This window comes from Athene cunicularia (assembly GCF_003259725.1).
Source record: "Athene cunicularia isolate RWA chromosome 3 unlocalized genomic scaffold, athCun1 chr3_part1, whole genome shotgun sequence".
In the NCBI taxonomy this organism is placed as follows: domain Eukaryota; kingdom Metazoa; phylum Chordata; class Aves; order Strigiformes; family Strigidae; genus Athene; species Athene cunicularia.
The window spans coordinates 23,843,613-23,860,179 of record NW_020799097.1 but is presented as its reverse complement, the minus strand read 5'-3'; the positions used below and the strand labels follow the sequence as shown (position 1 = coordinate 23,860,179).

General features: G+C 33.3%; 1 protein-coding gene across 1 annotated transcript in view; it reads left to right on the top strand.

The window, feature by feature from the left end:
- The window catches only part of CSMD1 (CUB and Sushi multiple domains 1), a 1,016,265-nt gene that overhangs the window by 664,268 nt on the left and 335,430 nt on the right, over positions 1 to 16,567 (top strand). The window contains exon 12 of the mRNA XM_026844050.1: positions 3,067 to 3,179. Within this exon, the coding sequence (XP_026699851.1) occupies positions 3,067 to 3,179 (113 nt within the window). The remainder of the gene's footprint in view (positions 1 to 3,066; positions 3,180 to 16,567) is intronic.

The following is a 16,567-nucleotide window of genomic DNA, read 5'->3' as shown; positions in this document are numbered from 1 at the left end:
GTAGGAAATATGTACTGTAACAGAGGTATTTGAATACAGATACACAGATGAAAAGTGCACACTGGAATTTTTCTTTGATGAAGTTGTAAAAGGTTAAAAAAAATCATAATGAAAACATATTTGTTATTTATTTTAAAAATTTATTTCAGGCTCCTGAAAATTAGAACTCAAGCCTAAAATCAAAACCTCAGCCTCTCATATGCAAATCAGACTTCTCATTCTCAATTCATCACAATTAACAGATGTTTTCATTCTTATTTATTTGTGTAAAACAAATGTTTTAGGAATTTAACATATATATCTTTAATCCCATACTTTCTACATTTTGTAATGGTAATGTATCATTATTTTTATGACCATGTTGCTTACATATACACTTTTGTTGGTGCCATCCTTGTGCCATCAACATTTTGAATTCAAATATTTATTGAGACCATTTTGTGCTGCTTATGTATCCTAAATTATATAGAAGCAAAAAAGATTTCTGGTCCAGGACACCATTCTTAAAAGCCTGTCTCTGGTTTCATTTGGATAACTAAAATCAGATAGCAAACTGGTGCAAAAAGTTTCTTTCAGTTATCTTTTCTGACCTATGAATCTGTTCAGAGTACTGAGAATGTTGGCTTCAGTTTGGCTTCCATTTTTTTCATCAGTTGCATCAATTGACTCAACGTTTTAAACTTATTTCATATAGAGATAACCTAGGATAGTGCATCTCCATATGAAATGAGTTTAGCACCAGACAATCTGTCTGAATGGCTGGTTTCCAAGTCTCTGTTTCTGAACTTGCAAACAGTCTGGTCCTAAGATGGTTACAGTCTGGGACAAACTCTGAGACAGCAACAACATGAGTTGTCAGACAGACCTGCATTCCCTAAACATCTGACCTACCCTATCTGTCAACCTCCTAGTTGAAGGATTTAGTTCTATATACAGGGGTATTCTCAGGGAACCCCTAATAAAAAACAAAACCAAACCAAAACCGAACACAACAACAAAACCTATTCTGCTCTTTATTGATTCCTTCCTTCCTTCCTTCCTTCCTTCCTTCCTTCCATCCTTCCTTCCTTCCTTCCTTCCTTCCTTCCTTCCTTCCTTCCTTACTTTTTCTGCAGTCATCTCCTAAAATACTTTTGTTTATGTAGCTCACTATCTGGTGACGTGTCTTCCTTTCATAGGCTATGTATACTATTCATTTAAATGAAGGTCACACCTTTATCAACAATTACTATTTTATGAGCAAGAGTATATTAATTATTCTGGCTATAACCTCACTTTTTTTTTGGAACATGTGGAGTTCCTAATTACTTTGGCAAGCAACGCAAATTTTCAGACTAAACAGCTGCTTTATTTTCGTTCTTACTATTAACACGGGTCAAACCAAACAAATTAGTCACATATCACTGTGTCTTATCAACTTCCTTAGTTATTTAAGGTTATTTAAGCTCCTTTTCTACACCTGTAGTATCATAATATTGTCAACTACTTAATAGCAGGTCATAACCAAAACTCTTCTAGACCAAATGAGAGCACACTCAGTCATTACAGCAGCAGTTCTAGGTGTGTGGACAGTAGTAATTTGTAAGACTCTAGACTATTTCAGTCAGATGGGATTTGTTTTTTTTAAATATATTTTCAATATATCAGAGTAAGAAACCAAAATATTTCAGATATGGAATGTACAGCTTCATGTTCATAACCTTGATGGTTGATATATTAGATGCAAGACAAAGAGGATTCCCGTAGCTTGCCTCATGGTTCCTCAGTTCTCACCTTGTGTATGCTCAGCTGCTCCTTTTGTTATGTCTTTTCGTTGAAGTTGCAGTAGTATTGACATCTAGATGATTACATTTAAATAATATCATTTTGGGAGAATCCAAATTTTTTTTTTTTTTTTTTTTTTTTTTTTTTGAGAAATTCTGCTTCTAGGACACCTTGTCTCAGTTTGGCATGGTACTTGTTTTAATTATCTCACATATATGTGTTTATCATAATCAAGGCTGAGAGCTGGAAGACAGAGAATCTGTTATGTGACCCATTTGAGCAAAATGGTCTACACAAAAAGACAAAGTCATGACTATTTCCTTACATCAACTACAATTACTGCAGTACCTGTAGCTTCCATCCCCACAGCTTCTGATATGTGGAGCTCTACCCAGAGTTCAAGGCAGATGTCCTGTTCTAGTGATGTTTATTGTTTTCGTACCTGATAATTTACATAGATCTGATAGCTTACATAGAGATTTTCTGCATCCACTTTTTATGTGCAACGTTTCTCACTACCTTTTGAAAGAGTATATAGCTATCCCTAAGATCTGAACACTTAGTCAGATACAGTACTGGAATCTGATCATTCAGTAGTCATTTCTCACCATTAAGAAGTAATCTACAAAGATATATTTTTTCTTAATCTCTTTTTGACACACATCTTTTTGCATTATAGAGGTACAGCGGATATGACTAAGAAGCTCTAAAGTTTTATGGTGGGATTCACTAGCGTGCCTTATATGTGTTGTATTGAAATGTATATCTATACATAGTTTTCACACATTACTGTATGAGAAAGAGCAGTTTCCCCTTAAATTTAAGAGAGCATTGTGAGTTATTTGAATGGAATAGATGAGGTTTGAGTAAGTTCTCCTGGACACATTTTCTGTAATGCAGGTAAACCAACTTCCTTCACTTTTGAAAGCATGGCAAAAAAAAGCAGTACTAATCTAAACATTTTAATTCATACAGTCCCTCACATCTCTAATAGCTTCACTATTTAATGTAATCTTTTTGTACTAACAGCTTTATTAAAAGTGTTTAATCATTGTTAACTTGAATGCAGTCATTCAAAATGTATTTGTTCTAAGACTTCACATTGTTCTAATCCATATAGAATACTGAATTTTATCAAAAACCAGCTGATCAGAACATTAGGGTAATATATTTGAAGTAGGCTTAAATATTATATTAATAGTTTTAAAATATGTGAGTTTTATTATTAGTGGTGGTGGTGGTAGTAGTAGTAGTAATAATTAATGCCTCTGCAAATGACTTTGCAATTTATCCTACATACAGACTCACTGGATCTAGTGTTCCTGATCTTATTGTGAGCATGAGCAACCAGATGTGGCTTCATTTACAATCTGATGACAGCATTGGCTCACCAGGATTCAAAGCTGTTTATCAAGGTATGAACTAAATTAACTGTTTTAAACTCATGTTGTAACTTCATTACATCCCAACAAGTTTATTTCAAATAGGCATTTAGTCCTTCCACAAATACAGAGTTTTGTTACTGCCTCAATTGTTATTTAATGTTTAATGGAGATATGGATTTGTAAATACCCACAAAATAACTAAAAAGAATCTGAAGTAAAAATGAAAGTTATTGTTCTAATTCTTTCTTCTTGAAGGTCAATACAAACTATAAATTTCTATCATATTTGAAAAAAAATTAAAATATTACATTCTGCTAATCTGTGCAATTCCTTATATTAGATATTATTTGAAAATTACATTTTTCTCCAACTTCACTGGGGTAGTTACAAAACTTGTTTTCATGCTTCACCAAGAATGTTCACAGACCTAAGTCAAAATTAGTATGTAACGAAACCAACAGAACAGATATATTGTATATGATTGTGGAAATCAAGATGTGCAAGATTGTGGAAGTTTAACCCCCAAAAAGTGTTCTAAATTACTCTAGCCTAATTTGTGTTGCTTCTGTCTCAAAAAAATTAGAGCCTTGACAATGTGAGCATCTTTAATTTTTCTTGACTGTGAACTTCAATTTGATACTTTCTGAAGTTGATCCACTCTAGTAAAAAACACCTGCTATCTGTTAGTATGTATGCACGTATTGATATTTTCCATTTTAATAGGTTTCATAGACCTGCAGGTAGAAAGAGCTCTTGCTTATTAACATATGGTATCACTTTTGGTTAATTTCCATGATAATTAGTTTACCTTAAGGATAGGGACAAAAGCAGTTAATGCTATTTTCAGTAGTTTCTTATGGGCACATATGGTGAAAATGATTTGATAGTAATTTTGTCAAAATAGCTTTCATACAAAAGATTCTGGAAAACGTTGAGAGAAGACTGTTCACTGTCCAGTAACTGAAAGTAACTTTATAGTGTGAGTTCTGCCTAAACGTTTTCCATAAACTGAAGCAGCCTATCTAAGTGTTTCATTTCACCTGTAGTTACCTTACTGTTTCAATGCCAAAACAGGCAAAATAAAGAGTAAAGAGTTATGAAGATGTTTGCTTCAAGTTTAGTAAACTATACATTTATTTTACTGAGGACATTAAGTCAGGCTTGCCTGTGCAGATTTTTATAAGTGGTATCTGTGACTGATGGCATATTGTGATCTCTAATGATGGAAGGAACAAGAATGGAAAATGCTCCCCAGTGGTCAGCCAGGAAACCCAGTGTTAGTTCTCCACACCAGTATACTTCCACAGGTGGGCTCGCCATTGAAGCAGGTGGTAATGATAACAGCAATTAGGATTATGTTTTCACCATGATTTTTCACGAGTACTATATACTTTTCTTTGGGACTCAAACTAACCATTGGTTATTCCTACTCATGGTACTGAGTATGCTAATTAGGTCAAGTGGTGTACATTTATAGGTTGTTAGGTTTCCGTGTGCATATATTGTTGGATAATATTTACTGAATATTTAAATTACTATTATCTGCTTTTTTATGCACCTTGTTTTGGTTTTCTTTAATGTGAACTGAAATCTACAAAACAAGAAGTAGGAAATGGGAAGAAAGAAGTGGTTATTCTTATGACAGTGGTAATTGCTTCTCATGAGAATCCTCCATAGCAACACTACTGGAATTTGCAGGTCCATGGCCTTGAGAATAACAATATGAGAACAATGAGGAAAAAGTACCATCACAGAGGGTCTTGAAACACTATCACAATTGCTTAAGTGAGATGTTACAGAGCTGTGATTTAAAAAGCAGATGGAGGACTATAGCATTACTATGGCTAAGACATTAAGGTATCTGAAGACATTGTGCAACACATTCAGCCTATACAGTTACATAACTCAAGTGTGTTCTGTTGCCTGAGGGCAATGACATACTCTTTATTTAAGTTAATCCCACCCCTTCTTGTCCCTTCTTTTATGGTTTCATCTTTTTTACATCTGCCATTTCTAGGGACGTGTTTATTAAGAAAATATGTTTTATTTATAGAATCAATTTGTGAATTACATAAAGTGGAAATAGGAAGCATATTGTGGAGAGTATTGGCACAAGTTATGTATGTGACACTTGGCATTTTTACCTCAATCCAAAGTTATGAATTTTGTCTCATCATACCTCTATGAATAAATTCAAGCATTTAAATCTGTCTGCTGAGTTATTTTTCTACTATCATTTCTCTTTCTGGTATTTCTAATCTAAAGGCATCTATTTCTGCACTTGTCTAACTTATAAAAGGTACCTTATTTAATTTATGAAGTTCAGCCTCTTACTTCTGGGGACTTTCTGAAAATACCTGAAACACACACTGTTATTATTGCAGTAGTAGTGGCATCTCTGTTGTGAAGTATATTGTTATCATTTGATGGCTGAATTCTCAGTCTTGTTCTACAACCAATTGTGACTCATTCTGTGTTTATGTAGTTTTGGAAATTAATTTCAGAATTGTGAAATGTGAAATGTTTACAATCTCAGAAGTGTAGTAAATGTCTTAATAAGAAGATTAATAATAACTTTTTTTCTGTTTTACCTCAATAGTCTCATTAGTTTTATTAGAAGCTTCTCATCTTTTACTGTTGACAAAACTTTTATACTTCTGCACTCAATGTATCTCCTGCTTAGGCCCCATGTAAAATCTTAAACCTCATCCTGTCACAAGATACCTTGATGATTCTGCTTCCCATTCGTTTAACAGTGAAAGAAAATGTCCAAAAATAGAATATAATTTTAAGACTGAGAAAGTTAATGTGTTGCAACATGTGACCTCAAAGACACTGTCTTTGTGATTGTAGTTAGCTAAAAAGAAAGCAAACTGCAGGCTTTGATGGCATGTACGTGATCTATAGAGACAAAGTAATCCTTATTTGAATCTTTTTTACCAAAAAGTCTGAGGTTGCTCAAGATTAGAACATGACTCCTCATCCTCTTGGGCAATGTTTTACAATTGACCGACTGAGTCTTGACTTTGTATTTATTACAGTAAAATCGTTTTTTATAGTAATATTTACAAAGTGTCTTAGACTACAGTTTGTAGAAAATTGTTACTATAGCTGAGTTTTGTGTCACTTTGATTATGAAATGGAGAAACATTTTGATGATGTGATTCACCTATCTTACATCAGTATGTCTACTTAAAAATGACATGAAATAATGCCTGTAAATGAACAGATATGTATTTCAGATTTTGTACATGAGTAGTAAATCTAATCCACTTTACATTTTGCCTAATGATTAAGGAAGGAACAATTATTTCCATATTCTTACACCTCTTCTTTGACTAACCTTCAGAAATGTCTTAATGTCAGAAATATATAGTGCTGTCTGTATTCTTATTACTCAGATTTCTTGATTTTTAATACCGTTGATCTTTACTTTAAGAAAAGTTCTGTAATCTGACTAATTAGTCAGGCTTCATAGTCTGTACAATGCAACTCTACAATAGTTGGATCCCCAAGAAAGATTTGAGACATAGGTCCTCAAGAAATACTTACTAGTAATAATTTTGAATACAGAGGAATAAAACTGTACCTGTATCACTTAAAAAAAAAAATAAAAGTGAGCTATAGAAACGTAGATGGTAAAACTAATGTTGAGACAAGCTTGTTAACTTGATTAAGCTGATGAACAGCTACTGTGTTAGAAAATATGATAGCTGCATTGATATTTTCTCTATAAGTCATCATCAGTGATCATGTATTATAAAGACAGCAATAATTTAAATATTACCTATACTATCAATAAGTAAAATGCAAGGTGCTACAGACATTAACTGTTGTTAAACTTTCTAAATCATATTAGAAGCATATTATTATATACTAAACCAGAAAGCTATTAACCTCTGTTAAAAAATTTAAAATCATAGAATCATAGAATGGTTTGGGCTGAAGGGACCTTAAAAATCATCTAGTTACAATCCTCCCACTATAAAGTCTCCCTGGAATGTACTCTTCTCTAGACGGAAAAACCCCAGCACTCAGCCTGTCCTCATCAAGGAGCTGCTCCAGCTCCCTGATCATCTTTACGGTCATCCTCCAAACCTACTCAAGCAGGTCCACATCCTTCTTACTTTGTGGGCCCCAGAGCTGCACACAGTACACCAGGTGGGGTCTCATGAGAGCAGACTAGAGGATACTGACTGGCTTGTAGTTGCCTGGGTCTTCTTTTTTTTCCCTTTTTAAAAATGGTGTTACATTTCCCCTTTTCCAGTCAATGGGATCTTCACTGGACTGCCACGACTTCTCAAATATGATAGATAGTGGCTTAGCCACTTCATCCTCCAGTCTTCTCAGGACCCACAGATGCATCTGGTTAGGTCCTATGGACTTGCGCACCTTCTCATTGCTTAGAAAGGTCTTGAGCCTACCTTCTGCAGTTCGTTCTTCCAGTCCCTGCCTTTGCCTCTGTGTCTTGGGTGGTGTGGCCAGAGCACTTGCTGGTGAAGACTGAAGCACAGAAGCCATAGAGTACCTCAGCCTTCTCTATATTCCAAGTAACCAGGTCCCCCATTTCCTCCTGGAGAGGTCCCACATTTTCACTAGTCTTCCTTTTATCATTGATGTACCTCTAGAAACCTTTTTTATTGTCCTCGACATCCCTGGTTGGATTTAATTCTGTCAGGACATTGGCCTTCCTAACCTGATCCCTGGATATCTGCACAGTTTCTCTGTGCTTCCTCCCACCATCTGTAGGCTCCCTGTTGTGTTTGAGCTTGTTGAGGAGCTCCTTCATGCATGCAGGCCTCGTGGCATTTTTACCTGACTTCCTCTTTGTTGGGATGCATTGCTCCTGAGCTTGGAGGATGTGATCCTTGAATATTAACCAGCTTTCTGGGGTCCCTCTTCCCTCCAGAGATTTATTCCGTGCTTCTCTACCGAGCAGGTCCCTATAGAGGCCAAAGTCTGCTCTCCTGAACTCCAGGGTAGCGAGCTTGATGTGTTGCCTCTTTGCTGCCTTGACGGTCTTGAACTCCACCCTTTCCAGGCTGTCCTTGAGCTTCACACTCCCCTCCAGTCCCTCCTTTTTAGTGAGAATAAAGTCCAGCATAGCACCTTTCCTTTTCTGTTCTATCACTTGGAGAAGGAAGTTACCATTAATGCATTTCAGGAGTCTCCTGGTTTGCTTATGCCCTGCTGTTTTGTCCCTTGAACAGATATTGGGGTGGCTGAAGTCCCCCATGAGCACCAGGGATTGTGAATGTGAGGCTCCTCCTACCTGTCTATAGAGCACGTCATCTTCTTGGAGTTCCTGTGTGGTGGCAAGTAGCAGATTAGCACTATAATGTCTCTTGTCCCTGCCCTCTCTTTAATGCTGACCTCTAAGCTCTCGATCAGCAACTCACCCACTCCCAGGCAGAGCTCAATGTGCTCCATCTGGTCATTGACATAGAATACAACACCGCCACCTCGTCTCCCCTGCCTGTCCTTCCTAAAGAGCCTGCATCTTTTCATTCCAACACTCCAGTCATAGGAGAAATCCCACCGTGTCTCTGTGATGCCAGTAAGATCACAGGCCTGCAGGCATGTGTGTGTCTCTAGCTTCTCTTATTTATTTCCCATGCTATGTATGCTTGCATAGAGACATGCTGAAGAAATAATTTGTGCCTGAGGCTGCTTTTCTTAAAAATGTATTCTATGACAATTTCCCTTACTGAAGTCAGTGTGACCAGGTGTCACTCCACATATCTTCATTAAGTAAAGTGAAGGAAGATAAAATTGACATAATGTTGCTAAAATGGATGCTGATTTCTACTACAGACATAGAGAAATTAGTGACAGTATGGATTTCACAGCTGAGATTTCATGATAAAGAACTCTAACATATCTCAGTGAATACTTGTGTATGTAGCTACTTGAGTAAGGCAGGCTGGTAAAATCTTCCAGTTTTGTTCCAGAACAGAAAAAAATGAGAAGTTTATTTAGAGTAAAAAATGACAGATTTAGGCTGTCATTGAGACAATTTTTAGAATGTCAGAGATAGACTTGTTTAGAAAGTAAAGGAATTAAAAGACTGGACTGTAATTTCTAGTTATTTCTCTAATGGTTTTTTTTTTTCTTTACCTGGTTATTTAGTAAGGTTATGAAATACATCAGTGTATTTCTTCATACAAAGGACATATCTGAAATCCTCATATGCCACCTCCTGGAAGAATAACATAAACATGCTGAATGGTAATCTTGCTGGAGGTTGTTGCCAGTCTCCTGTGTTGAAGGTGCTTCAGTCTGAATAAGTTTTAAATATTCATTAGAATGGGGCCTGATGTCTTCTGAGGACTGATTAAATTGGTTGAGGTGGACAAAAAGTACTCATTTTAAATGACTAAGATGTGTATTGAATGAAGTTTAACCTCTAGTTTAAATTCCAGTCCTGCCATGCAATGACTCTAAAACACAACTGATATTTGCATTACTGTATATATAAAGAACAACATGAGACATATACTTAAATAGCGAATGTGCATAAAGTGTAATCCTAAGGATGAAAACAATATACTGAGGTCACAGGTTAATCTTGTAACACTAACAAACAAAGTATATTTCTACCAATGACATGCTAAGACTATATTTTTACAAGGAAACTTTTCTTGCAATTTGCTGCTCATCATGGCCTAAAGCAGGGACCCTGTTTAGATACAATAGGTAAAGATTATTTCATTAAAGTGATTCTTAAATCTTGCACTTTTTTTTTTTTTTTTTTTTTTTTTTTTTTTTTTTTTTTTTTTTTTTTTTTTTTTTAAATAAATTTTCCTCTCAAGCTGCATTTCAGCTATGTTTTGGCCACAAGTGAAGACCACTCATGCCCAGACTTGCCCAGCAACTTGTGATCTGACATAGTATATAGGCATATTTGAATCAAGAGAAAGATTAGATTTATACCATTTCTTAATACAGTTCCAAGCATACCTTTATATGTTACATGGATGAGATAGACGTAGTCATTGCCGTTCCAGTCAGGATAGCGTAATACGACATTATGCCTTGTAACAAGATGGAACAGTGATGTCAGGTCAAGAAGTTTGTCCTGGACACCCTCCTGATAGGGCCTAGAGTTGCAGACAAATAAAAGGAAGGATAAGGTGAATAATGTGCCTGAGTTTGGCTTATTGCACTCATGTGGGTGTACCACATCTAAAAATATGTGCTTTATGCTGTTAAGATCCCAGGTGGATCATACAGCCAGCTGATCATTAGTCTGCTTTCATGCTTGTGTTCTCATCAGTTGTATCACACTGACATAGAAGCAGATAACAGTCAGCTTGAACATTTAGGTGTGAACAGTTTATAATTTTATTAAGCTTGACATTTCTCTCCCGTTCAAGCCTGTAAACCTGTCAGTCTGATAAAAATATTTAATCTTTTGATAACCAGTATAACAACACCTGTTTCATCTTTCACTTTTCACATCTGTTCACTTTTTATTCTTACCTTTACATGGTTATATAAACTAACAAAGTTATTTCACTAGCCTATCCTTTAGTTCATAACAGTGTTATAAAAGAAATCTGGTGTCTATTTGACATAATCCTGAGCATTTTATATAATTTGAAGTTATTAAGAATTCTTGGAGATGTCAGGAAGTATATCAGCCCCTGCAAGCAGTTGAAAATGTCAAGTTTACAACCTTAATTTGTATTGATGCTCAGCTGAGCAGTAAAGCTTTAAGCTTTTCATTATAATATTGTTTGGAAGAAGATACTTCTTTCCTCCTGAGACTAGTAGAAAAATACTTTGAAAAAAATATTTCATTTGCTCCGATAAATGTCAGTTTTATTTTTTGCATACAGCTATAGTAAGCCTTTTGCATACAGCTATAGCCACAACTAACTTATAAATGTCATTTCACTACCAATATTGATATAAAACTTTGTTAATGCTTGGAGATTTGATAAAACCTGTGCTGAAAGAAATTAATGGAATTAAGCTTTTTTAGGACTCACAATTAGATGTGCATTCAGGGAAATCATTATGTACAGTTGTAAATCTTGGAAAGAAAACAACTCGTAAGTCATTCAAGGAATACTTTGAGCTCCTATTTTACTCTAAGCTTTTATATTTCGTTTATTTAATGTATTTTTACTTTTATATTTTGTTCCTATGTATTATAATTCAGATGTCATTTAATTGTGTGCTTTTAGAGGACAGGCAATAAATATATTTAATATTTTATATGAATATTTTATCATATTAAAGCTATTTGGTTTTGTTGAGAACTGTTAGAGAGTTTCACCATAATATTGTATGAATGAATCTGTTTGTAGTGCCATACAGTGCAGGTTAGTTTTATGGATGGGCAAATGTCAGTCACTTAACTTCCAGCACAATGAATCAATCATTTTCAAAAAAAGGAAGCTTTCCTATATTGTTATCTGACCTTCATAGAGTTTATTTTTTGGGTAAGCCTACAGCAGGAAAAGAATTAAAAGAGGCATGCTAAGTTCCTCATAATTACTGTAACAGTTTAAAATTTTTAATAGTGGTGAATCTCTTTGTCTGAATTTTGTATAACAGTTGGGGGGCAGAGAGAACCCCCTTTCCATCTAGAAAATACACATAGATTTGAGTAACATAACATCATGGTGATATACTTTAATTGGTTACGTGTATTGCACATTTATATATTAGCAGTCTGTAGAAGGTAAGATCAAATTTCCATCTATGACACTATCCTTTATTAAAATATTGCTTAGTGAAGAGTATAAAAAGGAGTAAGTTTGTAAAACCACATATCGCTTCTTCTCCCTCCTAAATTAACAGAATAACAAAATCAAAAAATTCAAATTGTTTGAGTACAAATTTGTTAAGTAAATGCATTTGATATCTTTTTTATTTTTTTTATATTATTTGCATAACTCTGCTTCTAAAGTCCTATTTTTATTTTATAAGAGCACATTTCAGAGTCTTCAGCCAGGTCTTGATATCATTATGCTCAGTTATGCTCCACAGACATACAATCAATGCCTGTTAAGCGTCTCTGTCAGTTTACAAATTAACATATAGATGTTCAGTTATAGTGTTTAAGCAATTCATTAGCTTCTTTCACTATAACTTTTAATGTAATGAATTCTTTTGTGCTAATAATGGAGATTCTCAATATGCTGCAAAAGAATGTGTGTGTTAAATATAGTGTTTTACAGCCCTGGTATCTGCGTACATTTTTAATTTTCTGATTTCATTGAGGAATATCTTTATTGATATGCTCTATTATTTAAACTTCAGAAATTAAAAAGTAAAAAATCAAAAACTCTAAACACTCTCAACATTTAAAATTGGGTTACATATAGCCAGTATATAGCACATGTATTCTTTCTTAATTATGACATGACTGTGACTGGGAAGCTTCCTTCTCCCTTCCCCTCCAGATTGCAGCTGTGTCTGACTGATTAGGCATATATGCATTCATATTTTTTCAGCAATTGACTCAACAAATTAAAACTATTCATGAGTTGAAAGCCTTTGTTTGCCTCTTTGAATAAAAATATTATACTTTGAAACAATAACATGTTGTTTCTGAATAAGAGAATTGTTACGTTTTAGCTCAGCCAGTGAAGATTATTCTTATAAGTCAAACTTTGGAAAGGAGTTTCACATCATAATTAAACACATGCCATGTAGAAAAAAGCTCAGACTTTTTAAATTGTATTCTAGCAAAGTAAAATTTTGAATAGCTTTTTATCTACGTTAATTATTCAGTGTAATTGACTTTAACATAAATGTTATTTCCATATCCTACTTAAACTTTAATTACAGGTTTATCATGGCAGTATTTTTGTTAAACATCATTAACATTTGATTATTTTTCTTAAAGACTAGATGGCAACAAATTTTAAAAATAAAATTGGCATTTTCTAATAAGATTCTAATAAGATATATGTAAGAATTAAGTGTAAGCATTAACTGATGTTTTGGGTATTTTGTTTCTTTGTTTTTTACTACTGACAGATGTTTCTTTGTATTTTGTTACCTTTGCTGAAAAAATCTCAAACAATGGAATTGAGCAGAGTTGAGTCTAAGTTTTTGAAACATAAATCCCATTCTTTGCTTCTTAGCAGATACAGCTGAGTTGAAAGTTTGATAGAACTTAATAATTTTAAGTAAATGTAAATTTGCAATAGCTTTTTACCAGTTAAAAATCTCTCCATTCATTGCCTTTTTGATACTTGTTTTTAATATAGAAAATGCCACAGTGTATGCACCATGAAATTAACTGTCCTCTTACGTTACCTCAGAAGATACTCCTTTCACTCTTTTAAACCTAAATAATTCTAGTTTACTGATTTGACTTACATATTTCAGAAACTGGTGAAATACTCAGAATGTCATGTTAAAATCTACAACTGAGATTGGCATTCTTAAGCATCCTCTATCATTTGTAAAGTTTCTGGAAATGATAGTTCAAAAGAAAGATACATCACAGATAGACAGCAACAGATAGGATGAGTTTTTCTTTTGAGCAATACTATGATAAATTCTTTTTTAAGTATTTTATTCTTGTGACAGTTTTCTGTATTTTTTCACTGGAAGGATCAAGTCAGGAGAACCATATTGCCTTTTAGTTTTGAAGCCTTTTGATGCATGATAACTGCACTCTGGATATAAAAATCAAACACTTGATTTTAAATTATAAATATGTCAGATTTTCATATTGCCTCCCCAATGGTGCCACTTATTTTCCTGTCTGTGTTACTTTCACTATCCTTTTTGCAGTGGTAATGAAAATTGTTTAAATGATGTGATGGCTGATACACCTTCGACTGGATTCATAGAATCATTAAATAATTTAGATTGGAAATTACCCTTAAGATCACGGACTCCAACAGTTAACCTAACACTACTAACTCCACAAATTCTACCACTGATGTTTTCTTTAATTATATCCTTCTGAAGAAATGTGTGAATGAGCTGTTAAACGTCATAAATTATCACTGAAGTCAATAAACTCTATAGAAAACATGTTTTAAAAATCTTGCTAAATATTTAATTTGCTTCTGTAAGGCAAAATACAATATTTTTGTAGTTTTTCTTGAAGAAAATATTTATCTAGAACTGAGGGGGAAAAAATGTATTTTTTTTAAGCCACCAAAAAATCAAAAAACAAATAAGACAGTTTGGATGCCAATGATCAAAGATAATCTTGTGCTAAGAGCCAGACTTTGACTGTCACAGGATTTTCTGTGGATATATATGCATAGTGCCAGCATACTATTAGTTCTTTCTATGAAATAACACAAGGTAATTTGATTAGTAATAAAATTTGATTATTTGGTTATTTTATATTAATAAAAAATATTAAACATACATTGTCCTGACAAGTTGAAGAAACATGTTTGTTTGACCCTAAAAAGACACTGTTCATAAAATCTTGTTTCCAGTTAAGACTTTATGGCATCCATTTAAAAAAATTTTAAAATACATAGATATTAATTTATAGATACATGAGGAGCATTTCACGTATTATTATAATTTCAAAGGGTTTGAATGTTCTCTCACCTCAAAATTCACCCCAAATTTTTCATATTGTGTTTTTTTTTTGTAGGTGTATTAAAACACATTGCATACTACAAAATAATTTGGTATGTTTTGCATAAAACCTTAAAATAATTTAGCCTAACTTCTATTTATTGTTATATAAATAACATATTATTGTTTTTAAGATACACCCAGCTATAAAAAGTAGTGTTCTTTTAATCAGTGCCAATGATAAAACACTAGGAGTAGGAGTTCCCTTTATTTTTTGCCTTTTGGTTGAAAATTTCTGTTAAATTATGGCTTCAGGGAGATGATCAGGAAAGTTAAAATTAACAAAGTATGGTAAATTTAAACTACAGATTTAACTGAGTAATCTACTTTAAATTCCTATATAAGGTCTCTGCTTCAGTGACATTGTGACCCTCCATAAATTCAACTTAATCTTCTTCAAAAGAAGAATAAAAAAATCCTCTGAGGAGGATTAACCTACAGTAATCTGAGGACAATGGTACACCTGAATGAGTACTTCTACACATCCTTTAGCGTGGCTTGACTTCTGAGCCTAGAGTCTGTGTGTTTGGTTGATGACCCTTCCTAAATGCCACATTTAGAAAAACTTTTAATTGAAATTTTGCTAAATTTTAAAATAATGCACATGGAGTACAATACACAAGATCTCAATAAATTAAGAATAATTATACTATTACAAAAAATATCTCCGTCAACGTATTTCCTGTGAACTTCTGAAATCACAATGAAGGGCAACGATTAAGATAGCTTGTTTTGTTATTGCTTCTGATGAAACAATTCTTCAATAAATTATATATTTTCAGTTAATTATCAGCAAATAATGACAAATTGGAAAGTTTAACAATGCCTAGTATTTGCATTATTTAATAAAATTAATATAAATACAAATGTTCATGAACATGCATATATACACATATATTTATATATTTGTATATGTAAATCTATGCATAGTCACTGTGTGCTTACAGACTTGAAATCTATCCAGATTTCATTCACTGATAAAAGAATTTCCTTCACTTTTTCATAAAAATATTCCCAGCTCCTATGAAAAATATCTGTCTCCAACTTTAAAGATTAGTTTTAATATTTTTTTTTAAATCTTTGATAAGATTTAAGAAAACTAAAAAATTTATATTGTTGGCAGACATCACTTTAAAAGTATTTTTCCATTCAATGTTGTGTAGAATTATTTGTGATTTTGTTGTGCTGATTATTTTTAAACAGATCAATACTTCAAATAACAGTAGTGCATTGAAAGGACTTATAAAAAGTTATAAAACAGATTCTTTTTTATTATATTGTCTTTTCAATTAATATAATAATTAGTATAATTCATATTTGTATTTGAATACAAATATGTTCTGGCATGAGTTATAATTCATATTTTGATCTTTACTTAGTTTTATATGTCCAATGTAATTAATTTCTTTACCTATTAATTTAATAATATCATATTTTTATGTTTTTCTACTTCATATTTGATGACAAAATTACCCTGTATATCATTTAAGGTACTAATCCATATCACAATAATATTTCCAATTTTACAGCTGAAAACCAGAACATGTATATTTTTATGATTAGAAAGCTATTCTATGTTATGATACAATACAATCTAACATGTCAGTATCAGGTAAAGCTTATGCAGTATGAATATCAAGCTCACCCTTGTCCCTGCTAGTGGTAGAGCTTTAGGCAAGAGTGGCTGGCCTTATAACAGCCTTAGTGAGTGGTGGAAAACACTTCACATAGCAAGGTCACAGTGGGAAGAGAGAGAACTGTGTACTGACTCTTTCTTTACATATTTCAAGTAACAGCTCTGTGCTGTCTTTTTTTTTTTTTTTTTTTTTTTTTTTTTTTTTTTT